The sequence below is a fragment of the Drosophila virilis genome, chromosome 2 (assembly GCF_030788295.1).
Source record: "Drosophila virilis strain 15010-1051.87 chromosome 2, Dvir_AGI_RSII-ME, whole genome shotgun sequence".
Lineage (NCBI taxonomy): Eukaryota > Metazoa > Arthropoda > Insecta > Diptera > Drosophilidae > Drosophila > Drosophila virilis.
Window position 1 is genome coordinate 22,813,008 of NC_091544.1, and position 25,904 is coordinate 22,838,911.

The window sequence follows — 25,904 nt, forward strand, 5'->3', positions numbered from 1 at the left end:
AAAAATAAACTGTCACATAACTTGCACACTGAGTTTAGAGTTCTTTACACTAGAATAGAATAGAAATACACACAAATATATTAATATGTAAATCGGTCTACTACAAGAGCCGTAGCGTTAAGCGCCCTAAAGAGAACGACAGTAAATATTATATGGCAAATGTTGAGTACTCATGAATTTCACTTAAATAGTTCATTATTGTTACATATTCATTTGAGTTGTAAAGCTAATGAGTTCTTCCCCTTTTTAGCGATATGCCTGACGTGCTATAACCTAACGATTTGTTCTGAATATCTATGTATACTTAATATTTGATTACGGTCAAAATGAAGTCTATGATTATGTTAAGAGAGCAGATATCTTGCTGTATGTACGCCACGATATGCCTAAAAAGTTAAATAAATTCCGTTTGAATAGATATTGTCATGATTTTTGTGCGTTTCCAGCATGTCTGTCCGCCTAATTCGTCCAGGATGAGTAACTAATGGGAAAAGTATGGCGTCTGCGATACTGAGCATTCACCAGCTGATTTTCACTGAAGTCGCTATAGTCATCAGTTTCCTCGGTGTCCTCCTTGTATATGCTTTTGAGTGATCCCGGAAATGGTGTTACCATCTCAGAGCTATACGAGTTCTCGACATCCTCATCGCTGTTTTCAAACGGATCAACGGCCACATATGATGCCGAGAACCCCTTCATGGGAACGGAGCTGTCAGTTTTGAAGCGCACTAACAGCGAATCAGTCATCGAGATGATATCCTGGGGCAGCTGCAATGCACAGACAAGCGAATCAGGCAACACGAAACAATATATTCCTTGTATTTTTGTTTACCACATTGCCACAGTATTGGCCGTACATGGGCCCGCTGGTATCCTCCATTCCCGAGAACACCTGCACATAGTCGTAAGTGCAATTCTCGCTGCTCTCGATGTCGAAAGTGAGGAAGAGCAGCTGCACATTGCTGTTGGGCGGTGCTTGAATGGTCCACTCGCAGTCCGCGTTATCGTCATAATCCTGATTGCTAAATCGGGAATGGGAATAGAACTGTTGGACGTGATTTGTGGCACGCAGATAGCCACCGCAGGCTGCAAAATAGCAAACGGATTTCAGCATCTGGCAGTTGGTATAGATTGCAATACTCAATGAACTTACAAGTCGAATGCATTGCCGTAAATCCATTCATCTGTTTGTTTTTATCCGTTTTGAGGACCATATACAGTTGGTTGGTGGTAGACGAAATGGGGTAGGGTATCTTTTCGCCACAGAATCGTCCCAGCAATGAGCTGAGTTCCGATTCACCATCATAGATAGCCACGTTATCATAGGCGCATTCCTAGCAATAGCAAAAAAACAAATCTAATTTCATATCGAAATGATTCGATGAATTGACTGTAATTAACCTGGTGCGATTCCACATTAAACTCATTGAAAATAAGTTTGATGCGGTGTCCCGGCGTGGTCGAGAAGTGCCAAACACAATCGGCATTTGGCGGATAATTGTCCGGATAGTTGGGACTGTAAATAGTACCAAACGGGGCCGATATCTCGTTCTTGCACTCACCCTCTTTACAGTCGTGTCCATTCTCGTGCAACGAGTACCCATTGTGACAGAAGCACATGTATGATCCAATGGTATTTCGACACTCGTGTTGGCAACCTCCATTATTCACAGCACACTCGTCGATGTCCGTAAAGAATACGGCTGCAAAGCCCGTACGCTGAATTGACTTGTCCGAATGGAACTCGACGCGCAGCGCATTACTGTCCGAGGTGGCGGTGGGTGGAATGGCACTGCCGCAGAAGGTGCCAATGCGCTTTAGGCGATTCTCACTTAGCTTGGAATAAATGGTCACCGAATCGTAACCGCAGTCGGATTGCTGATGCGCCGTGCCCTCCAGATCGAAATGCGTGAAGTTCAATGAAATTTTGTGCTTGGGTGGTGCGACAATCTCCCAAATGCACTCCTTAAGTACGGGATAGAATTCGGGATACGAAGGGGATGTAATGGTGCCATTCGGATACTCGATTACACCTCCGCAGGCATCTAAATTAAAAGCGCACATTTAGAGATAAGGGCATTAGAAAGAGGTTCCGTTTCACCATCATGGCACAGCCGCTACAACAACCACATTATTCACAACAACACTAGACCAACAACTCACCTTCGCAGTGCTTCTTGTCGCTGTGGAGCTCATAGCCAATGTGGCAACTGCATTCGTAGCCGCCAAGCGTGTTGATGCACTCGTGCTCGCAGCCATGATTTTGCGTCTCGCACTCGTCTACCTCCTTCATGAATACGGCCGAGAAGCCCGCCTTCTGCACCGATGTGTCCGACACAAATTTCACGTACATCGAATTGCCACTTGACCTGAAAGTGACGACGAACAAAGCAGTCGGTTTGAGTGGTTGTGCGTGGGCCAGCCATGAGGCTGGGCTAGCACTTGTCGGCACTCACTTCATGTTCGGTGGCGGTTTGTAACCACAGAAAACCCCAATTAGCGGGGCATCCTGCGCGGGACCATCTCGCACTTCCACATAGTCATAGACGCAACTGTCATGGTTCTCGACCTCAAACGACTGGAATTTCAGCGCCACTTGGAAGCTTTTCGGCACCGTAATTTTCCACACGCATTCCTTGTTGGGCAAATAGTCGAGCGGATAGTTGGGTGACTCTAGGCGACCCTCCGAATCATCCACAGACAAATCGCCACCGCAAACAACTAGGTAAAAGGTATGTCATTCGTTTATCATATATTTTCTGGTACTCTACATTTACCATCGAACTCTGCTTTGAAGCCTCGATAGCCGTCACCACGATGAGTGTTCACATAGGTCAGAAGCATGCGGCTAGATTGGGTGGTAATCACATCGTTGGCCACCTTGCCGCAAAAGCGTCCAATTAGCGGCGACTTAAAGTAGTAGCCATCGCGCACTTCCAGATAGTCAGTCTCGCAGTTGTTGGATTTGAATATGTTCTAAAGGTGACAGGCTATTAAACATCATTGCGCATCTTATAATTACTCCGATGTCCTACCATATCCTCGAGCCTTAGCACTACTCGTTCTCCGTGCGTTGCCGTTATTCGCCACTCGCAGTGTTCGGTCTCGTTGCTAACGGCACCCGCTGTATAGTATATGGGGCTGGAAAATATGCCCGTGCTTTCCTGAAACGTTCGGCCGCACTTGGGACACTTGTATAAAAGATTGGCTTGCGCAATGTCACCCTGACTAAGCCGCAAGCGCTGACCAATCTCCGGCCTCTTGCGTCCCTTCACTTCAATTGGCAGTATCGTATCCAGATAGGTGCCCTTCGAGAAGGTATTGCGAGCATAATGCATAATCGAATCATAGTCATAGGCCATGCCCAATGAGTTAACCTCGTCCACGGAAAGCATGTTAAAGTTGTAGTCCTGACCCTTCATAATATTGTTGTGTTCTATAACCACGTGCTTCTCACGATCTGGTCGTGTGTGCTCATGCCAGAATCCCACCACGTGGCCCAGCTCGTGCACCACAATACCAAACTTGTCGCAGTTACGACCAATTGAAATGGCCTGTGGCCCATTGCCACGCTTACCCACAAATGAACAGCATCTGGGCAGACAAAATTAAATCATTTATATACAAGGGAGACTAGTCATTTTTAGGCTTTTCTATATTATATACGTCTATACATAACATAAATCAGTCTAGTGTTTGCATAGTTATTAATACTGTAATCAAATGCCTAAACATTTTTAGTAATTAAGGATATTTAAGAAAATCTACTAGATTTGGGCATGGACCATGTTTTTCTCCGTAGCCGTAGCCGATGGGCCCAAAACGATATTTTGTGCGTGCTACTTGCGGGTTCCTGCAGATAACGTCAGGTTACAGATAAAAGAATGCTACGAGTGATAAGTAAAGTAGATCTCGAGATACTTATTAATACATTTTCGGAACAAAGCGAATTATTTTTAATTGCCAGCAACCTTATGAGAAGAATAAAACACGCGTGTGCTGAATTTGGTTAGGAGCATTACGAAGCCCGTAAAGATCAATTTTGTTGAAAATATCTTGGAAAACAATTCAGGTTTTGGAAAATACTAATGTAATCTGATATTTATATAATTAATTTTTAATGATCTTCCCTATGTGATACAGTGGACAGCAAGTTAAGGATTAACTCACCCGCAATTTCGTATGGTAAAAACAATATAGTTTGGATGAATTTCCGCATCGCGCTCAACAAACTTGATGCACGTGGAGTTTTCCCAGTGGCGCATGGCTTGTTTAAAGAGGGCTTTGTGCAGTCCGCTGAAGTTACCGTCGATCTCGTAGGGTATGACACCATAATCCCAGATGCGCTCCTTTTTTGCGGTTACGGCACGCGCCACGCGATGATGCTGCCTTGGGCTACTGTGGACGACAATAGGAGAGAGGAGAATCTGAGTTGGGGTCATATTAAAGTCCTTGTGCAACAGTTGTGGGCGAGTCAAATAAAAGTTGAACATGGCGTATGCGTAATTTTAATTGCCGACAGTCATCCAAAAATGTTTCTTGCTGTTTTTGGCTGAAACTTTTTGCCAGCGAAATTCTATCAAAATTCATAACTTTTTATGGTATCCACTTTTATTTTGAATGTGCATCGGCACGGTGTGCGTGTCGGTGTGAGTGTGTGTGTGTGTGTGTCTGTAAGTGTGTTTTTGCGCCAATGTTCATAAAATGGCTGTTGTTTGGGTAAAGTTTATGGCCAAGCATCTGAATTGAATGGCCAGTAATTTACAGCAGCCAGGAAATGGTAACGGAAACGGATGTGGTGCTTGCGGTTGCAAAAATGTACGAGGCAACTGTAAACTTACTCCGTATCGGGCACTCGAGTATCAGCCTTGGGAATCTGCAGGCTATTCATATTATCAGTGCGCTGCTGCTCATCAATTTGCGCCTGCGTCGAAAAAACATTTAGAGGTGACGGAGTGCTGCGGCCTCGTCCTCGGCGACGATGCTGACCATGCTTCTGCTTCTTATGACTATGTGGGTGCTGGCGCTGGCTTAGGTGCGGTGACTGGCCGTGGGGACGATCGAGCTCCTCGCGCAGTCGCTGCACTTTGCTGACATAGTCCGTCCAGTGGCTATTGCTGCGGGTTATGCAAAAGCTTACATCTCGGCTTTAGAACCCAGATTCTAGATAACTCACCGATGCTTCGGGCCTCGTCTGTGTCTTCTTCGCACTATCCCATGGGCATGCAAAAAGTCAACATCATCGTCTAAGTGCATGCCGTTTCCACCAGCATTGCTATAGACATTGGGCATAGTTGATCTCTGCGTAGGCAATGAGGTGGGCACAATATGTTGACGGCGTTCTGCTACGAAATTATTTCCCGAATCATCCTCAATGTCCTTATTGTTGGATTGAATTTTCCGCATGTCCACATTGCGATGCAGGGTTTGTGTTTTGTTGAGCTGGAGCAAAGCGGGTGCGACACTCATCCTTGCATTAGAAGCAGTTCGTCGTCGCTGGATAGCCTGGGACTCTGGCGGTGTCAACACCTCGTTCTTGTAACTGGGTGGGTTGGCAATATCAGATAGGGTCTGCGCGCTGGGCTTTAACGGCTCGTTAGCGCTCTAAAGGCACGATGAAAGAGTCATACACGGAAATCCGCTTAGGCTTTGGGACAACTTACCAGACTGGCATCATTGTTGCTAATGCCACTTGCTTTGGTCAGCGGCTGTCCTGTTGTGTGGCTTACGATACCAACGCTGGGTAGTTTGGTCTTTTTACGTATGATATCCGTCAATCCCTCCTCCTCGACCTGCAAGCCCTCGTTGTACACTTCCTGCTTGAGCTTCTCTAGGTCCAGTTGAAAAGTCGCATTGTATTTTGCTGGCTCTGGAGCATCCGCCAACATGTGATTGGTCGCCGTTTTCGGCGTCAGTTTCTCCTCCTCCGGCTCCTCATCGTCGATTGGTGTGTGAGCCACCACAGGACCCTCATCTCCGTCGGGCAGCGCAATGTCGCCCATGAAGCCGCCTGCAAAAATACATTTTTCGCATTTAATGAAAATCCATTTTAAATTATACAAGTCACCCGCCAGTTTCTCGCGCCATAACTAACATATTGTTTTAATTATAAACGACAAGGCATGCATTTTTATTTCAATTGAAATTTCATGTGGTAAAGCTCGTCTGGTGCCTGGACTCAACCTGGCCCGGCGCACCACTCGTAATTTATAATTTATACAAACAGTGTGCGTGGGTGCTGGGCTAGCAGGAGCATAACAGACGGACTGTTGTGTTTGCCTAGCGGTTGGATAGACACTGCATATCCATTTAATCAGTATATCAGTGTAGTTGTGGTCAGACAGCTTGTTTACTTTGGCCCGCCGGCGTGCAATACGCGACGCATGCAAGTTGTGGACACACATGTGGCCAGCAGCCAGCAGCCAGGAGACAGGAGCCGGTACTCAGCAAACCAGCTGCCAGCAGCCGATCGCCAGGGTCCAGTATCCAGCCACAAAGATAACATTTAATACGGAAAATATGAAATTATTATTATTGCCACATCAGACTCAGGCATGTTATATAAAATTAATTAAGTGCGTTTGTTATTTTCGCATGACATAAAAGACATAAAGAAAAGCCAATTATTTATGACTACAGATTATACGTTCCGTACACATGATATGTACTTCGTGTAATGTCGAAGCTTTTAAAATAATTTCCCACAGAATAAAACTTTCGGTAAAAATGTAAGTTTTACATTAAGTTTATTTATAAAGCATAAACATTTAAATTTGCTTTTTCCCTCTAATTATTTTTGCTTTAAAAATTTGCTATGGAAAATATATAAATATTTAAGCATTTCAATTCGCCTTTTTCTTTTTGTTATTATTCCTTTCCAGAGGGTGTTATAATTTTGTCTCCATATGTGTAACGCATAGAAGGAAACATCTTCGACCCCATAAAGTATATATATTCTTAACTTTCTTAAACTTATTTGTTTATCAAGATATCCTGACATTTATTAGTCTCACTATGCTCTTTATATATATGCACGCTTCTTTCAACCTCTGCCAATAAAATATATGTATTTATTGATTTACAAGGAGCATTATAAAAAGACTGATTTTGAGTAGGTCTACATTTGTGAAGTTAACAAGACATTTGAGAACATTTAAGAAAAAAGTACACTCAGTATCCAGTTATCGATGCAATTTAACCTTTACACATGTTACGTTTGACTCTTGGACACCTTTTCGTTCTCCAATTTGGCCAGTGTGCAGTCGCATCTCTGCCAATTGTACTCGAAGTCAGATTATTGTGAATGCTGCGACAAATCCAATACACTTAAAGCCACGGGCCACCTTCCAAAACAACTAGGTCAACGCTAGTGGAGAAGCGTGCATAAAATACACATGTTATCACAACAGATACGCACGACCTATAAAGTTTGTGGCACACTCTTTAAAGATTGCCTGACTTTACAGCTAATTATGTTATAATACAGCGCGTATTCAGATATGAATCCGACATTGGTGTAGAGCTTGAGTTGGGGGTGATTGGATTCTGCGAAAAATTCTTAACACCTCTTAAGCTTCTCCAATCAAATCTGTGACCCCAATTTATACCAAGAAGAAATGGCTTTTTCATGAATTGTGAAAATCTCTTAAATGAATCTGAACAAATATCTTTCACAATGTTGCTAAACACGTTTTTCACAATTTTTTTCAAACTTGCGGGTGTAATTTCCCAGAAACCCTATTTAGCATGCATTTCTCTCTCCAACAGAAGGACACAATTTGAAGGAATTTTATTCCACACCCATTAATATATATATATATATACATAAATATAAAAAATGCAATGTGGTTATGATAATATTATTCAAAATGTTTTTAACACCAATTATAATAGCAATTTACCCAATGTCAAAACAAAACATAATAGTTGAATTACAGAAAATTTATCCACCTTTGGCGCAATGATAATATTTTCTGTGATTTATATACAATACGATTAGCAAGCAGCAAAACCGAAAGATTGATGCGAAAGGCAATTGATGTATGTTTGCGAAAGCAAATGTCAAATGCATTAGTTTAACATAGAAATACACCGAGATATAGAGCAAGGCAGAGACTAGCAGTAAAGGAATAAGCAAATAAGCAAGCATTAAGTCTTCTTAGATAAGTTGACTTAAGGACGATAACCAATTGCAGATATATAAATGAGGTCAACTTTAAGCTCTGTGTAATGATTGGAGCAACAATTTATCCTCTTGGCTTAACATATTAAGCGTTCTTGCAATTGATTTGAAAACCAAACATTAATATTTTTAACATGTCCGAGCACATGATACAAAATTAACTTATTCAGATGCAAGCAGTGTGCAGCCGTGCAATCGTAAAAACGTATACCCTGCAAGCTACGAGAAAGGGTTACTAAGGTAAATGTTGATCAGATTTATACAAAATTTGTGTGAATTGAAGTCAAAGATTTCATTTGTACTTTGTGCTATACTGCCACATCAATCCGTCGCGTTAGCATTGACTTTATATTCAGGTTTTCTATGGATCTGTTTTTAACAAAATATTTAACTGGAATTTAATTGCATGGACAGCAACTTGCGTTGCGTAAACAACAACGTATGCTCAATACGCACTTTTGATAAATAGCTGCTGAATATGAAAAATTAAAACCATAGTAGTGGGCTAATGAGAGCTCAAAATTTAAACGGACCTCGTGTCAAGGAAAATTTGTAGTTGGCACTTGAGCAAGTTAACCAAAGCTGAAACGAGGAAACACCGCCGGTAGAACAGTTAAAAGCCAATGCACTATGAGCCACAACAAGCGAGAAAACTTTGCACCTAATGCGTCACAAATCCTACAGAAGGCAGGCAGGCTTCAGCTGGTGGCGGGCAACGTTCTTGCCTACACAAGCTCTGTGAGAAAAAGGCCAACGGGCATTCGGAGGGATATAAGAAAAAATCTAGAAAACGAGAGACATGAGAGAGGGAATTGGAGAAAAGTAAGACAGCAAACGTGCGTAGCTCAGAGTCCGTGTACAATTCCATTACATTTAAGTTAAATGCCCTGAGCTGGTGCTTTATCCGTCCAGACTGGACGACTGGCTGGCACGTCTGGCAGACAAACAGTTCGCACAAGTGAAAGTAATTAAATTTTTGAGCGCCGCCTCCGCGCCCGCATCGTTCACACTAACGAACTGATGCAGAAACGTGCCGCATGGGGCTAGGGTTGGCTACTAGTGGATACTGGCGTCCAGTTTTCCAACCCCTTTTTTTTATGGCGACCACAAACATGTTAACACATTTGGCCAGTTGCAGTTTTCGGCCATTTGTGCCATTGTTCCGTGGTCCCTTCCATCACCTCACCTCCGGCTGAATATGCGTTTGCTGCCTGCTAGTTTATGAGCTTTAGACGCGTTGAGAACAGAATTTAATTAAAAATAAACTATCCGCCTCCCCCAACTGCCACGCAACTGATTATGCGATTTAGCTGGCCGAATACGTAGTAAAACAACAACAACAGACAGAAACAAAAACTTCAATAATGCCAACAAGAACAATATCCTGCCTGTATCGTGTAGCATCAGGTCAACAGCGCGTTGTACGCATCAGCAACAGGGACAGCCATGTCGAACTTATTGTGGGTCAAAATTAAATAATGAAAGAGCATATCGAGCTTTTCCCTAAATGATTGCCAGCTAGATTTTTTTGCCAACGAGGCTTCCAATTGTTTTTATTGTGGTGCTCAATGCGTGTGTCACAAAAGAAAATAATTCAAGTACCTTTATGGACTCAAATAAATTCCAAACGATTACACACGCCAACAAAAACTAAACGCTTGGCCAAGAGGTTTTTGTGTATGACTCTTTGAACCTTTCGGTTGCCACCAGTGTTCACAACACGAAAGCCAATTTAGCATATGTGGTCCGGGTTAAATATATATAGAGAGCGGAAATGCATTTGCATACATTGTACATATGAATTGTGGGCATGATTTTGCTTGTGTGCAAGTGTGCGTGATTACAGTAGCCGTAACAATAATGTTTAATTTGCTGCGAAAGCCTCGCGCTTGGGGCGAATGGCCGGACGCACAAATTATCGGATCTAAATTATTTTATGATAAGCGACCAGCAAACAAATAGAGGAAGCCGACAAATGTTTAGACGAAATGAAAGATGAAATCAACACAAGCTGGCAAATAAGAGCATCCACACGTAGGCAAATGGACAAACTAATCCGGAGGATAGCACCACATTGTATTCAGCATCGCTCCATCAATCCACGCTTAGACATCGCTCAACTTCAGCCGAGTATCACATTCGTCATTTTGCTCAACAATGGAGGGATTATTAATTTGAGCAAGACATGGAGTTAGGCGCGCCCTTTACTCATGCGGCCCATTCTGGTGTAGGTTCACAGGCCCTAAATATTTCTATCGTGTTTGTGCAGTCATTTCAGAAAAATCCACATGGTATGTTATGGTCGAGTTCCCCATTTGTTTTCACTTTTGGAGTGGTTATTTCCATTTTTTAAAGAATATCTGCTAAATTTGTGGAGAGTTGATTATTCTTCCTTACTTAGTACAACTTTAATCGTAAAGAAGTAGCAGTACTTCATTCGGGATAGCCCGTCTATGATATACCCTGCAACATGTACATACATATACAAAAACACACATAATTATCAAAATGATGTTATCCTTAAATATACTTAAAAGGGTCAGAGAAGCCTTCTTTTTCCTGGTATTCGTTACATCATTCACACATTTAATTGGTTCATGGTTTCAAGCATTATTTGAATCACATGAATGTGATGCTATGTACGAAAAATGTAATATGTATTGGTAAAATATTGTATTTGAATGCCATGAAATTGCCGTCACCTTTTCAATAAAGTATATCCATTCGCATCCACACTTGTCATGTGAGTGCCGCAAATCATAGATATAAATTCATTGAGAACAAAACGGCCAATTTTTGAGACAACAGATTTAAAATGTACAACTGCATCGTAGCATTTATGCAGCCATGCGCCACTCCATCCCAGCCTCCACTATGCCACTTACACTGTGTGCGTGAAAAGAAAAAATAAAGAGAAAAATATTCGAAGTGGTATCTGACTATGTGCGCTCTCGTAAAACATTTCGCGTGGCATCGTTTTTAGAAAACTTTGCCATTGAGCGCAAAATATTTTGCGCGCAGTTTTAAAAATTGAAATGCGGCTAGAAAGCATTCATCGCGGCCACATGATGTGCCTGACTGTGAGTTTATGTGGGTTTGCGCTTGTGTGCGTTGCACCTACTCGCAATTCGCTCGAACTTTATTACGACCAGGCAGCGGCAACGGATACAGCAGCCGCCTCTTGGGTTCAATAAACTCTCAATGCACTACACCCTCCACCTACCCCGGATACACCACCCTCAATAACTCCGTCTGCCGTTCGTTGCTGCATCTGATAATTGTACCCTGACAACAGCACCAAGTGCTGTGCACTGCTGAGTTTATTTTTGAAAACGCATATTTTGCAAACGGAATGTCAAAACAAGCACAAAATATTCGGGAAAGCTGGTTGGAAAATGTCAGCCCTAATTTAAGAGTCCGATGCAACAGGAAAGCTACGTTCGCCAATTCGAGGATCTATACGCTGAAGTTAAAGTAGGATAACTTAAACCTTATTTGTTCATTTTGATTAGAATAATCATTTAAAATAATCGGATGTCGAGCGTGCTTTTAGTTTGAATATAATAAAATCTAAGATTTTCGTTAGTTTAAAACCAATCGATATATATTTTTTAATACCAAGCATAACTAGCTAAAACAAATTTCTAAAAGCTTAAAGTGCCTGTCACATGCATGTTTGGAATTTGTTTCTTGCTGAGCCTGCTTGATTCAATTGCGTTTGGCATATAAATTCAGTTTCGAGTTCTTTCCATTCGCTTTGGTAAGCAGGCGACAGACGCAGCTGGGCCAATATAAAAAAAATAGGGTAAAGAAAAACGCATTCTTTTCGTTTTTCGGCTGGCGTTTGCCCCTTTTTTATCCTTGCCACAAGCCAAAACTCAGCAGAACTGTTAAAGCTCTACGCATAAATTGCAGCTTAGTCGGGGCTTTAGTTTTTCCCATCCAATTTTCACAATTTGCGGCTTGGCAGCAGTTGGCCAAAAAATTAAAACAACATTAGCAAAGAAATCATAACATATCAGAAAGTTAAAAGAACATCTCTATATATTAAACTGTCCTGACTGACTAACTGATTGGTGATCAACGCACAGCTAGAAAGCTGAAAGCTGCAGGTTTAGACGATGTTTTCGGAAATTGCACCCGCATGTGTGGAAAAATCGCGAAAAACATTTGTATGAAACTTTTTTATTTACCATCCGATCAGCATGAAAGTCATATTTGTTTCGCACTTTTAGAAAAATGCATTTCTCCTTTGTGGGGGTTAAGGACATGGTGATTGACGGGTCGCGCTCAAGTTCATATTCAATGATCTATATAAAAAATCATTTCAAATTTTTCACAGAATCAAACCTTCCCCCGTAAAAAGTGCGATCCAAAAATTTTTTTTGAAGTTCCAAGTTTTGTTCGATTTGCTTCAAACTTATTTTCAAAACTCTGCATTGAGCGAAAAACGGTTGTATGAAAGTTTTTTGTTTACTGTCCGATAGGCTTCAAAATGTCAAAATCCTTAAGACAATTTATTTATACCAGCTAATATGTATATACATGACTTAAAACATAAGCCCAACGTTACGGCATTACCTAAACAGCTTTTGAGCTTGTTGCATGCAGTATGCTTACTTAGTTATGCCAAATTTGCATAAACAGTGATTTCAAGTATACTACAACAATTGAAACTTTAACATAAAGCTGAATAAATTTCACATTATATAAGTATAGATATTTGTAAGTACGATATAAGATGTTTGTTTGTAAGAGGCCAGCGCCTTGAAGTATGCAGCAAAAAATAATATGCAGCTCTGTGAGCAGCTCTCATCTGCTCGTATGTCTGTCTATTGGCCTGCTTTATACTTACATATGCATGTACTATGCATGCTAAATTTGAAAGCAACATGCTGGTTAAGCTGCACGCACACAAACACATACACAAACACACACACACACACACACACACATCCCTGCTTGGCAAGGACTAAATCCTTTGAAAAGTCGTTCGTACCGTACAACTGTTGCAATTGTTTGTCTATCTAGCTGTCCGTCGGCTTACTTTATGCCTGTGTGTGAGCGCTCTGTAATTGTGCGTAAGCCACGCCCCCAGGCGAACAACAAACGCACGCCCACACTAAAACATTCACACACACACATGTACATTGTCTGTGCAGCTGCCATTTTGGCATTAATTAATTATGCAAACAGTTTAAATTAAGTTTATTTTATTTACACATGTTGCTGCATGTTTGTCACGCCGTGAGTGGGCGTTTTCCAACAATGAGTCAAAGTGGATTTTGAATAAACACAAAATCATACACATTTTCATACATATAGACATAAGTGCATATACATACACACACAAACAAAGGCCCAGGACATTGGACATGCCGTACAAGGCATGTGCATTTCGAGTTGTCGTTGACACCGTCACAAATTTGAAAGTGACAACATTGGAATTAGTAAACCGCATTTATATCTGTCTGCACCCTGGAGCGACGCTCTGAAGCCTTCAAGCAAAGCCAAGCACTAAATCAGTAGAAAGTTAAATCAAAATAGAAAGCTTTAAAAGAACTGCGCGCCTATTGTTGCGAGTGCCCTTGTATTTCCGCTATATAACAATTCCGACTCTCGTCTCTCCCAAAATAATAAATGAGTTAAATATATCTTTAAATACTGTTTGCGCTGATTTACTGACTGGGTGATATATGATATGTGATAGAGGTGCACGCTAAGACAAACTTAATGAGCTGTGGTAAAATCGTTTTCTATCTCCTCGGCTTCAAAGAATTTTCAAAGTTCTTTGTAAAAATTTATTTGTTATTAGCTTTACTCTTTTCATAAAATCCGTCCCTTTTGGATGATAATTACGGGTTAGAAAAAATGAGAGAAATTAGAGAAAATATATTTTTTAGATTAAAAGAAAAAAATCTGCTTAGCCTCCCTCAAAGGATTTGCAGTCAAAAGTTAGTTTTTTCTCGAACGGTTGACTGTTTTAGCCAAGGACAATAGTTATTAAAAAGGTTAGTTTAAACGGTTTACAGCACAATAATAATAATACTATATTAAATCCTAACATTCCTCTAAATAATAAGTTACTGTTTTTTAATTGAAATCAGAAATCTTAACACATCTACATTGTGCGGCTCGATTGTTCTGTGGCTAATTCATTATGCCAGTTGGGCAATCCCATTTTCCGTGCATTCGCCAAAGCCTCAACGTCCCGTCACGTCGGCTTAGCCAAAACCCATCTTCGTCCCTAGCCACGGAAATATAAAGTGGCAACTCTGTGCGCTATGCCGCTCAAAGTGCGAACCGTAAATAGTTTGTGATGTCTGTAACTTCTCCAGGTTACTTGCCCCGCCCACCAACCTAGGTGCCCCTTCTCTCACATTCGTGAGTGGTGTGTTTGTCTGGTCGATGCATGGAATGTCTGCTAAGTGGCTTTTTATTTCCATGGCTGAAAAAGCCAACGACAGTGAAGAATGGCGTTAGTTTGGCGCGGTTTAGCGTTCCGTGCTCTCGTTTATAGGCCATGTTTCAAGTTCCTACACGTTTGTCTGGGTATGTGTGCCTGTGTAGGGTGAAGGGGGCAGCAGCATGGTCCAAATTATTTGCAGTCGCTTTGGCCCTGGGTAGGTTGTTTATGCTTTCAGGCTAGTGAAACCCGCACAGTCTGACGTTTTGGTAGCTCTGGTTGCGGTTTCCTCTAGTCTGTGTTGTTGTTGTTGTTGTTGCTGTTGCTGTGCCTAGAGCGTTGTTGTCATCATTACTGTCGGCAACTTTGCCTAGTTATCTACAGGCTTGTTGTCTCGCGTTTCCGCGCCCTTTTCACATTTGTAGTGTCATTTGCGGTTTGATTTCGAGTTGCAGCTCGGCGACCGGAAAGACAGACAGCCACACGCACACAGCAGCGCGTTTTTCCAACTGGTCTTCTAGCGTCTCTTCTGAGCTGTCATCACTTTGATCAAATTTGCATGCATGGCGGGCCAGAATCACTTAAATGTTTTGTTTTGCCCACTTTTGAACAGACTGGGCGGCGTCTGAAGGACGATGTTGAGTCCTGTACTATAAATGTTATATCTGAATTTTTCTGAATCTTTTTATTTCGTTTCAGATCAAGTTAGACTACACTAATGTCTGGTGTTTCATATTCAGCTTGTGATTATTAATGTAGAAATCTATATGCTAAACTAAATCTGCAGAAGCAACGATAAATTTATTGTCGAGTTTCGAACTGAGCTACAGTTAACGTAATGTTTGTTAGGTTTTGTTGTTGTTCCAGCTTTAACAATTTCTGTCGTTGTTTTTGCTGTTGCTGTTGCTCAACTTTGCTCATACTAATGCTGCAGTGGACTTTCAATTCCAGCTTACTTCAAAATTCAATTAGTCTACTTTGTGTTGCGTAGAGAAAACCAAGAAAAATTTGTTTGTGTTTTCTCCACCCCCATTGTTGTTGCGTGCATTTGCATACATTAGGCTCCCTTTCAGTTTGGTGTATGTGCATGTGTGCCAGTTTATGTGTGCATGTCTGTGTGCGTATGGTTGGTTGTGTATGTATTATAAATCGGCTGTGACCCAATTTGTGAGCAACAGAATGCTTAGAGTTCATTAATTCATTAAGATTGACAAAATCGCGCGCGTGAAAGTCCCTGTGCACCCCTGATTAATAGGGGTCTGTTTTTTACTGGCAGCATGTGAAACCATGCCCTAAACAAAGAGAAAGATACGTCCAGAAGCGTTCAGCTACATGTGTGTGAGTTCCTTGTAAATCAAGCAGACTTCAGCCAACCTATGGTTGGCCCTGCAAGTCGTAATAGACAGTCAGTTAGTACAGAGAACCACAGAGATTTATAAATCGGGCTTAAGCTATTTATATTTTGATCGCTGCAAACAGTAATTGCATCTGGGGCAGAAATACTTATCGAAATCGAATCGAGCAAGTTCCTGCCCAACTAAAGCTGGCATAAAGCATTTTTTTCGTTTCAGGGTCAATGAAAGGATGGTTAGAATTGTAGGATTATATTGCAAAAGAGATTGCATATACACTGAATATCAATATTTTAAGTGTGGGTATAGTATTTTCAAAATCCAAAAAATTGATATGTATGCTATTGAATTTTTTCCCGTTTTTGTATTGCTTCCATTGTGACGCACATTGTCAACTCGTTGGACTACTTGACACTACATGGCCAATGGCAGCGAAGGCGGCAAATAGTTTGCTCATGTATTCCATGGAGCCAACTTTTTGACAATTGATGTGCGCAAATACTTATAAGTCAGACTCGCTCGCACACCCGCCCACAGACAAACTTGGCTGGGGGCACATCACATCCCAGTTGCCGGCAGACAAATTGCAATCCTCGTCGCCGTCGCCTTGGTCGTCTTCATCGAAGTTATTCCGCACACAGATACAGGCATTGATATGCCCGTTCTGGAGGCATTCAATTTGATTCTGAAAACCGAGGTAAATTCAATTGAGCTGAGCAGCCAGGCAAGTTGATCTGATGCTACAATGGAGCTTAATTTTCAACGCTGCATCTAACGGTGCCAGTGGTGTCTTGGGCGTGCTCAGAGTGGGTGAGCTTTGGCGAGCACACTTGGAAAAGCCAGCGCACATCAAGAACATTGCGTGTGTATGAGATAAGTTTACAAGACTTTTCACTTTTACTCAAACTTAAGACATTGCCAAGCCAATAGCAATTTCAAAGCTTTGCTTTTGGCCAGATAGGCAAACACAATATGCTTATAACGCAAATAGTTGACTTATGGATTGACTTAGCGCTAACTCGATTTCGCGCTTAGGCAGCGCAAATGCCAGACCACATAAGATATGAGGCTGTTATGACTGCATCTTTGACAGCACAGCGAAGCAAGTTTAATGTACTACTCACCCGCCTTACAGGGGTCCATGTCGATGTCATTGGACACCTTGGGTGCCACTTGCATGTGCAGCAGCTGCTCAATGCTGTATTTGCTATGATAGGCCCGAAGATTGTTCTGCAGTGGTAGATGATGAAGGTGATGCAGGTGTGACTTGTGCTGCCCGTGGCCATGCTGGTGATAAGGATGAGTGGCAGCTGACTCTTTCACGTACTCTTTGACGTACTTGTTGTTGTCACGCTCATGCTTCTCAACAATGGCAACGTTATCCATTGAAGTGGGCGCCACCAGTGGGTCCCCATGCAGTTTGGCGCTTTTGACATGTGCCGAGATTAACACCAGCAGCGCGGTGGCAACCAGCAGGGCGTAGTTTGTATAGCTCATTACCCGGCCGCCGCGTCCGGCTCCAAGCCGGCTCTGCAGCGCCATCTGAGCGTGGTTTTTGCTGCTGCTCCGCACGTTCTTTCGCTTGTCAATTGTCGTGACGCTGTGAACAGTGTTGTTTGCCTTTGTTTTTGCTTTGCGTTTTGTTTATCGCCTCCGTCCGTTCCCAGCTCAAGAGCGCTGCATTCTCGCGCTGCACGTGGCCTGCAATGATCACGGAAAATTGAGATGAAATAATTGTTGAATTGCCTCAAACTGGCTCGTTTTGGTTCTCATTTGAATAGAAATGAATTTGTCGAGGCCGATCAGTCAATTGATCTGTTTGTCCGCATACACACAGCCGTAGTACATAAATACATAAACATATACATACATATTCTGTTGATAACCCCAACCCCTTGTATGAAATATTTGTAGAACAATTTTGTTTATACTTATTAATCAGCTCATGAATGTCTTTGTGTAAATGTACTATGGAAATAAACTCAAGTCTTTAAATCTATCTTTATATGCGGCAAATGCACGGAGGAAACAAAATTGAATAGCTATAGACTAAGCATTAAGTTAGCATTTGCCAATCGTTGGGTTTACGACACTTTTTGGATAACTGCACTTGCTTCATTTGCTCGGATAGAATATTAACAAATGCTACGCAAGACTTTAAAACGTACAGTAGATGCTTCCAGGCAAAATTATCTGTACAAATTCTGTTCAATCCGACCATAATAAGCTGAAGCAACAACAAAACATATAGAGCAACCGAGCAACCGAGCAACCGAGCAACCGAGCAGCTGGAAGCAATCCGTGCACAGCCGGCGTCTAATTTACATATGGATGCTTGTGTGTGGGTGTGTGTATGCGTGTAGGGTTATGTTGTGCACATCTGTGCACAACTTGAAACACAGAAGTTGTGCGCATTTACTTGGAATGCTCCTCGGTAGCTGTCATAGCACATTATGAGAATTGTCGTATCAGAGGCAGGACAGCAGGCAGACAGACGGACATCCATACAATGACCTGCAACAGCTCATAAACGAGATTCGACCGCCGGCTGTCATCAGTTGAGCACTCAATTAACTTGAGTCAAAGGTGTTCCAGCAAGGACACACGCTACCCAAGCGTCTTTGGTCAACTATGTACAATGACAGGTAATTAAAAATCGCTTAAGGCAACCCGGGCCGTCCTCTTGCCTAAGAGCTATACAAACTTTGGTTGCCAATTGAATATATAATAAAAAAAAAACCTTTTCAATTAACTCAAATGCTCGGCCGGCTATTATCGCCCTTTTATTGTTACCAGGCCCCAGCAAATGTTGGCAATTTCGTTAAATCATTTAATTTCCGGCGCGCACTACCAACAATTACAACAACAGTTATTCAACAAAGCAAATCAAGTCCCTGTCTGGATTTTTATGGCAAATTAAGTTGGCTTCTGTGAAGGAAGTCGGTAAGCTGAACGCGCTGGCTGCCAGAGACTTAGCCAGCAAGCAACTAGCAAATAAAGCCAAAGACACTTCCTGCAGCAACCCCTGGCAAAAATGGCTATAACAACAACAGCAGACTCAGCTCAGCAACTACATCTGTGTGGTAAACAAAGAGTGCAACATATTTTCTTAATTTCATTTCGTTTCGTTTCGTGCGTGTGCAGCAGGCAAATGTACAGGCAGGGGCGGCAACAGCAGACACCGTTTTCAGGATACTCGGTCGCATAATTGCGTATACGCCGCATGGCACTGGCTCTTACAGAGGCAACAACGGGTGCCTTAATCGGGTAGCATTGTGGCGCCGGGTGCTCATTTAAGCAAATTATAAATTCAATTGATTAATTCTAAGCTAACAGCGAGACAACTTTTCGTTTAACTGTCGCGTTCATATGCTCTTGCGCAGGAATTAAATCTTGAGCAATGACAGCGCTTAGTACTTTGCACTGTTACCGTCTTTGGTCTCCGGTCGCTTGTTTATCGCTAGCTGAGAAGCACCCACATGGACTTGAGCACTTATCAGTGGACAGAGCAGAAAGTTCTGGGTCTAGGTCATTTCTGGGCAGCGCATCGCAAACGTAAACAAATTAAAATTTCATTGCACGGCTGCGCAATGTATTAACAGAAGTGCAGAGGTTGCAATGTTTTTAGATGAATTTTTGGTGTGTGTCTGTTTCGTATATTTTGCTAACGATATTAAAAGATTATGTTGGGCGAATGGAATATTTAGTTTAATTACATAAGATAAGGTCCTTAGACACACACAGCTTCAGCCATCCTGCTGCTCACTCACAGTCAGTCAGGCCATCAATCAGGCTTGTCAAGTGCGCGCCACTTTCAAACTACCCGAGCTGACAATGACAAGCGCAAAGTGGCCGGGGATATTACAAACGGTCTAGGCTGAAGTTTTAGTCAGTAGAATGGCATCTCAGTTGCCTTGGCTCGCCTCGTCTCAGTCACTTTTAGTGTTTTACAAGCAGATGTCTTGACATGAGTCCTTTCTCCTAAACTTCTCATTGTTGCCTTATTTTGATTTGCCCTGTCGCACTGACAGTTGACATTTAAAGTTGCAACTAAGTACATATTTGGCGGCAGATATGAATTTTATACCCTTGTCAAGCGGAAAGGAAGCAGAAAATTAACAACTGAACTGAGGGCATCTTTCGAGGTCCGCCCCAATTGCGTGATTCTTCAAGAAATGTTGTAGTTCGTTTTGGGTTTCTGAGTATATGGCTGTATATATGTATGCAATACATTTAATCAATGTTTAATATTGGTACTAATTTGCTTACTAAAATAATTTGTAATTAATTTACAATAATGACGAATAATATTCAAATATTTGAACCTTAGAAGGCCTATAGCTTAGCTGTTACTGTTAACAGGCAAGTAAAAGGCAAAACCGATTTGAAGAATTTTAAATTTATTTTATCGGTAATTTCTATAATCGCCGAAACACGTAATCAATAAGTTCTTTTGTAGGGCCTTGAATGTAAGTTTGAGGTTGATCGGAAAAAACTTAAAGTTGCGTCCAAAAAGATTTTGCGAAGGATGCGAACCCACCAAATCTTTGACAACTCTCAAAAGGAATTTGAACAAAGATCGTTGAGATTGAGTTTAGACTGACGCTTGTTAATTGCTTTTACGCATTTGCTGATTTAAAATAACTATTTTGTCTCACTTTCTTCTTTGTTCGTTAATTTTAGCTGCATAACTGATAAAAAATATTGCATATCAACAGGCGCATATTGGATAAGCAGACCAAATGGACAGTGTTGGAAATTGACAGCAAGCTCGCTAAGAGGTAAATTTCAATTACCAACGCAAGGGCATAATGAAGGGAACTTATTCCTTTTCACGGGAGAGCAACCGGGCCGACTTTTATGAGTCGTAAATGCTATGCCAAACAAACAAACAAACGAGCCAACAGCCGCACAGATAGACAAGCAAAAGGGCGCACACTGAAGAGGAGCAAAGGCCACAGCCGGAGCCACAGCCGGAGCCACAGCCAACGGCAAATAATTAAGCTTGGCCTGCTAGCACCTGTGGCCTCTCAGCTAGCGCCGTCGTCCAGGTGGTTGCAACTGTAGCCGAAATGCGCTTGGACGGTCTTGGCCACCTTTCTGGCCCTAGTCGCTGCGGTTCAGTTGGAGCCATGTGAATGTAAGAAAAGTTCAACCGTAAAATACACCGCAGACAGATAGGCTGCCGATGTCGTTGCTGTTACCGTCGCCGCATTTTATAACTGAGAATGGGACCTGCCCAGAGCAGCGATGTAAATAAAGAAAATGAAAAATAAAGATGTGCTAAGGTGCCACACAGAACATGACCAATGGTCAGCCAGCTGTTTATGAACTATACATTCGCCTTGCATCCGGACTGAGAAATAATTAATACTAACAACAGAAATGATGAACGGACCGGGAATAAGCTTCACAGGGCTGGAGCTGAAAACCTCGGGCTTGGGCTCGTCAGTTTATGCTGCGGCTGCTGTTGCCTGTTTTTTTTTTTTTTTTGCTTTAGGTCATAAATAACAATTGCCAACGACTATGCCAGTAAAAGGAAACCAACGGCAAGTGCGAGGAAAGAAAATATGGTGCCGAGATTCCTTTTTATGGTGATTGTATGGGTAATCGGCGTCGGGCCAAGGCCGGTAGCCTGGCAGCGGCGATAAAAACCAATGCAAATATGAAAAGCAAATGAAATCCTTTTAATTTGGCAAATAAAACCGACTGCCAGGCGGTCCTCGGTCCTCTGAATGCTGTACAAATTTGTATGAGCCCCAAAAGATGGCAAAAGAAACAGCAGAAAAGTTATGGAGAAATTGGAGTCGTGACTTTTGGCATGTAAATGATTTTTTCATGTATCCCCCAAATGTGTGCAAGTGAAGGTATGAATTAAGTCAACCCTGCTGAGTTTTTCACTTAAGATTTCCATTCAATTTAATTAAAGCGCCTGATTTCAATAATTTTAATGAATAATTATAATAATAATGGATTAGCATAAATTTACTTTTGTGTTTTCTTAGAACTTGAATAACACATTGCAATTAAAATCAGATAGCTAATAAATATATTTTAAATTTAACGATACACAAACTTTTGATACAGCAAACCAACACCAGAAACTAAATGTGCTTCGATATTAATGCAATTAGCACATGAAGCAGGAAAAATAAAAATCTTGCCCTAAGCAGATCATGGTCACGGGGACAGTTCTCCACAATCAGTCGTGTGGAAATGCTCGTGTATCTAGACCGACGGGGACACACACACACACACACACACACTCAGGGACAGACACCTATGCTCACCCACTTGCGACATATTAACTTTGCTTCATACCAGGCAGCATCAAGCACGGTAATAACAAAATACTTATGTGAAGGAGAGGGCGAGGGGCAGTACTGCAAAAGATGAAGTGAAATACGAAGGAAAATAACTCGTCGCGTGGTAAGTATGAGAACATTAAATGGCCCTTTCTGCATTATATCCCGTCATCTGTTTGTTGAGAGAACGCCCACGCAACACTTACCATATCCGCCTCGTACACCACACAGATTCATGGGCCTATACAAATATTCATAAAATAACTCAAATAGCTACTTTGAATGCTTTGCAGATTCTGAGATGTTGAGCTGCCCAGGCAACGCATATATTCGTCTCAGTGGATTAAAGCCACCATAGATCCGAAAGTAGACACAAATCTGAATTGTGGTCCTCTCGGCACCTGCGGCACATAATGTGCTTTTAATTTTCTTACTTTTGCAGCGATAGCAAATTGAAAATGAAATTTTCAACATGACAAATCCCCAACTAAAGCAAATAAACCCAAAAATACAGAAAAAACGTATCAAGCACGCGCCCCTCAACTGAAGTAGAAATGCGTGCAAAGCACAAAAAATTAAAGAATAAAGAGCTTTCTCCAAACTATTAAATACCCTTCACGACACACATATGTATGTATGTAAGGGATATATTTCTGTGCTTGATTAACTTCATTTTATATGAAATTTTTCTTTTGTAACTAAGTATTTGACAATTCCAATATAACAAAGATTTTATCTATATACATTAGCTGCACTGTGAGTTTAATAAAGGGGAGTTGGCATAAAAAGCATGCACAGTTTGTGTCGAAGCTAAAATACTCTACATACTCTCTGCAAGGGTACACAAAACGAGCAGAAACGAGAGGAAGCAAAATGTTTTCTATTCATAAGCGAAGTTGGCAGAAATATGAAATGAAATGTCGCTGAAACGGAAAGTATTGTTGGGTAATGCATACGCGCGCAATTTTTTAATGCGAAGGGAGGTAACATGAAACGCTTAATGGCGTTGGTTGGCAATAAGCAGGCGAAGATGCCACAAAATGTTTGCCGGGCCAAAGGACAAGCAACGAAACAGCCAGGACCAGTGAAGCAAAAGTGAAATGCGTCTGCAGCAGCTTAAATTTATACGGGTGTGGGTGTGGGTATGTGGCTATGTGTATGTATGTGTGTGTATGTGTTCGAATGTGTGAGTGCACTGAAGCGTTAGAAACCTGGCAACAATATCAATATGCGTCTCTTGTGCTACGTTTGCTACAAAAGCAGCATCATCAGCGCCGTCCCCGACATTGTACGCCGCCCCCTGCTGACAATTGTTTGCCAGCGGAAGTTGCTTTTCTGGCAAAGCGGAAGTGTTGAGGCGCTGGAAAATGCGGCAGACGCGAGTCGGCAGCGAATTTCATGTTTGTGGCATTCCTTGCTGCGACGCATAAATTTTCATCTAACTGACAAAAAGCATCAGGCAAAAGTGTAGCCAAAAAAACCAAAGCGAACAAATGCGGCGATCATATATATGTACGTATGTATGTACACATATGGCAACATTTTGCTAATGCCACATCATTGGGCATCAAAGGCTGGAGCAGGAGCCTCAAACGGGGCCAATTAACTTGGTCGGCATTTAAGTTTTGCCTTTTGTGTTCTTACCTTTAATTTCAGTGAGGCTTGCACAGCCTCTGGGCAAACGACGCAGATCGTTGGCCAAAAAAAGCAGTCGCCCAACAGCAATCACAGCAACGAAAACAACACAACAACAACAACAACGACAACAACAACGACAACAACAGCAACAAAGGCAAGAGCAATGTGCGATCCTGATTCGTTCAATCTGTGTCTGCGATCGAGTTCAAAGCAGCAGCAAGGCAAGATCGTTGCTGTCTCTCCATCAGCCTCTGCTGGCGTCGCTGCTTGCCGCAGCAGCGGTACCTTGACTTTTGACGATGTTCCGTATTGCAATAGCCCGAGCAAAACAATAAAGTAATGTTTTAGTATATGAGCACAAATACGCGCACACACACGCACATATGCATATTTAAATGTATAAATATATGTATATCCCACATTCACACACACAGTCGGAAAGCAGATTCTATTTTAATTACACAGACGGCCTTTAGAATGAAAACCATTGACAATTCGCGTTTCGCTCGATTTTGTTTGTTATTTATTGTTTTTGTTTTTGTTTTTGTTTTTGATGAAATGAAAAGCGGAAAACGGACAACGACACAATCATTCAGTCAGTGAAATAGTGGAAAGCGTAAAACGCAAAACACCCACAACGAAAAACGCCGGTGCCGTTGATTTCAGTTCAAGAGGGGATGAATGAGGTGTAGGCGGTGGAGGGTAAGCAACGTACAGTGCATACGGATGGCAGCCGCGTGCCGTTTGTTATTTATAGCTATTGTTGCTGTTGCATCTTTTCTGCCTCTATCAGCAGCGCCAGCAACAGCAACAGCAACAGCAGCAGCAGCAGCAGCATCAGCATAAGCAACAGCAACTGCGGCGCGTTTGTCGCAGTCTGCTTGAAATAAATGCAAAAGCAACGACGGGCAACTACGACAACTGCTGATAAGGAAAACGCATAGAACGCGATCGAACGTCGAGTGCAAAGATCGCGACAAACTGATCTATTCACGGTCCGACGGACTGACTGTCTGACAGATTAGCTAAAGACGAACGATTAAGTAATATAGAAACTAAATAGGTACAACAAGCACCTTTGCTTTCAGTTAGGATATAGCTTTATCTTTTCCCATTTGCCAAATTTGTTTTTATTTAAATGCAATAGTCGGAAAAAATAACCAGGATGTAAGTTCCACCTGTAGCTGCATTCCAAAAAGATGCTACATTTTCTTTATATATAAGCACATTCCTATTAATATTATACCGTTACAAATAAGTGCACTTATTGTTATTCACGAATACAAACATACACTTGAGTGCCAAAGGAATCCTTTCTTTGGCTCGTTTCGATTTTGTGCTCTGCTCTCGATCAAACAAGTTTGTTGCTGTATTTCTTTCGTTCGCGTTATTTAGCCGCCACAAAGATGCACACGTCCGTTCACGACGAAAGGTTCTCGCGCTTTGATTTGAGAGATTCCAATATAAACAGAGCAAGCAAGCCACGGGCACAGCTGTGTTTAATAGACACAGAGAGAGACAGAGAGAGAAAAGAAATTATGGGTGTGTGTGAGAAAGAGAGAGAGAGAGAGAGAGAGAGAGAGCATGCGCTGAGATGCTTGCTAACAGCTGCTTTTTCTTAACAGTCGCAACCGCTTTGAACTGATGTAAGTTCAAATTCATTTCATATATCAGTAATTTATTTTAGATCAATTTGATTACTATACTTCCTTAACAAACTCTAAGAACACGGTTTTCATCGATTTAGGGCTGTACATACTTTAAATTGATTTTAAATTTTCTATTTATTCAAAAGATCTTGACAAAAATCTGCAATTATTAGTTTTCATACTCCTATGGAAGAATCTCAGTTTTTGTAAAGGATAATGATTAGGGTTAAATATCAACAAATTTTCTAACTATGAGCTTCAATATTGTCCTGACATAATAATATTGTTAATTTTGCCGGAGGTGTCATTGCAGCCATAATGTGTTAACGGCCCTAAACATCGATAAAATCTTATCGATGTATTTACTAAAAA

General features: G+C 41.7%; 1 protein-coding gene across 2 annotated transcripts; it reads right to left on the bottom strand.

Moving 5' to 3' along the window:
• tok (tolkin) lies at positions 1-25,336 on the bottom strand. 2 transcript variants are annotated; one of them, XM_032433035.2, is made up of 14 exons: positions 25,176-25,336; positions 17,065-17,641; positions 5,664-6,010; positions 5,177-5,604; positions 4,842-5,117; positions 4,171-4,395; positions 3,036-3,594; positions 2,778-2,976; positions 2,457-2,721; positions 2,164-2,369; positions 1,402-2,045; positions 1,154-1,334; positions 833-1,086; positions 1-768 (listed from the first exon to the last, which is right to left on the bottom strand). In XM_032433035.2, exons 2-14 carry the CDS (start codon positions 17,480-17,482, stop codon positions 460-462), a joined length of 4,311 nt encoding a protein of 1,436 aa, XP_032288926.1. In that variant the 5' UTR covers positions 17,483-17,641; positions 25,176-25,336; the 3' UTR covers positions 1-459. The 2 variants fall into 2 exon arrangements, with proteins under 2 accessions (XP_032288926.1, XP_002053023.1); XM_002052987.4 differs by having other exon boundaries at positions 4,171-4,398; positions 25,176-25,335.
• Between the last annotated feature and the right edge of the window lie 568 nt (positions 25,337-25,904).

Coding starts and splice junctions, on each gene's coding strand:
- tok (XM_002052987.4), bottom strand. CDS start 17,482: ATGGCGCTGCAGAGCCGGCTTGGAGCCGGACGCGGCGGCCGGGTAATG. Junction 5,605..5,663: donor GCAACAATGATGCCAGTCTG/GTAAGTTGTCCC, acceptor TCGTGCCTTTAG/AGCGCTAACGAGCCGTTAAA. Junction 4,399..4,841: donor ACTCGAGTGCCCGATACGGA/GTAAGTTTACAG, acceptor TGTCGTCCACAG/TAGCCCAAGGCAGCATCATC.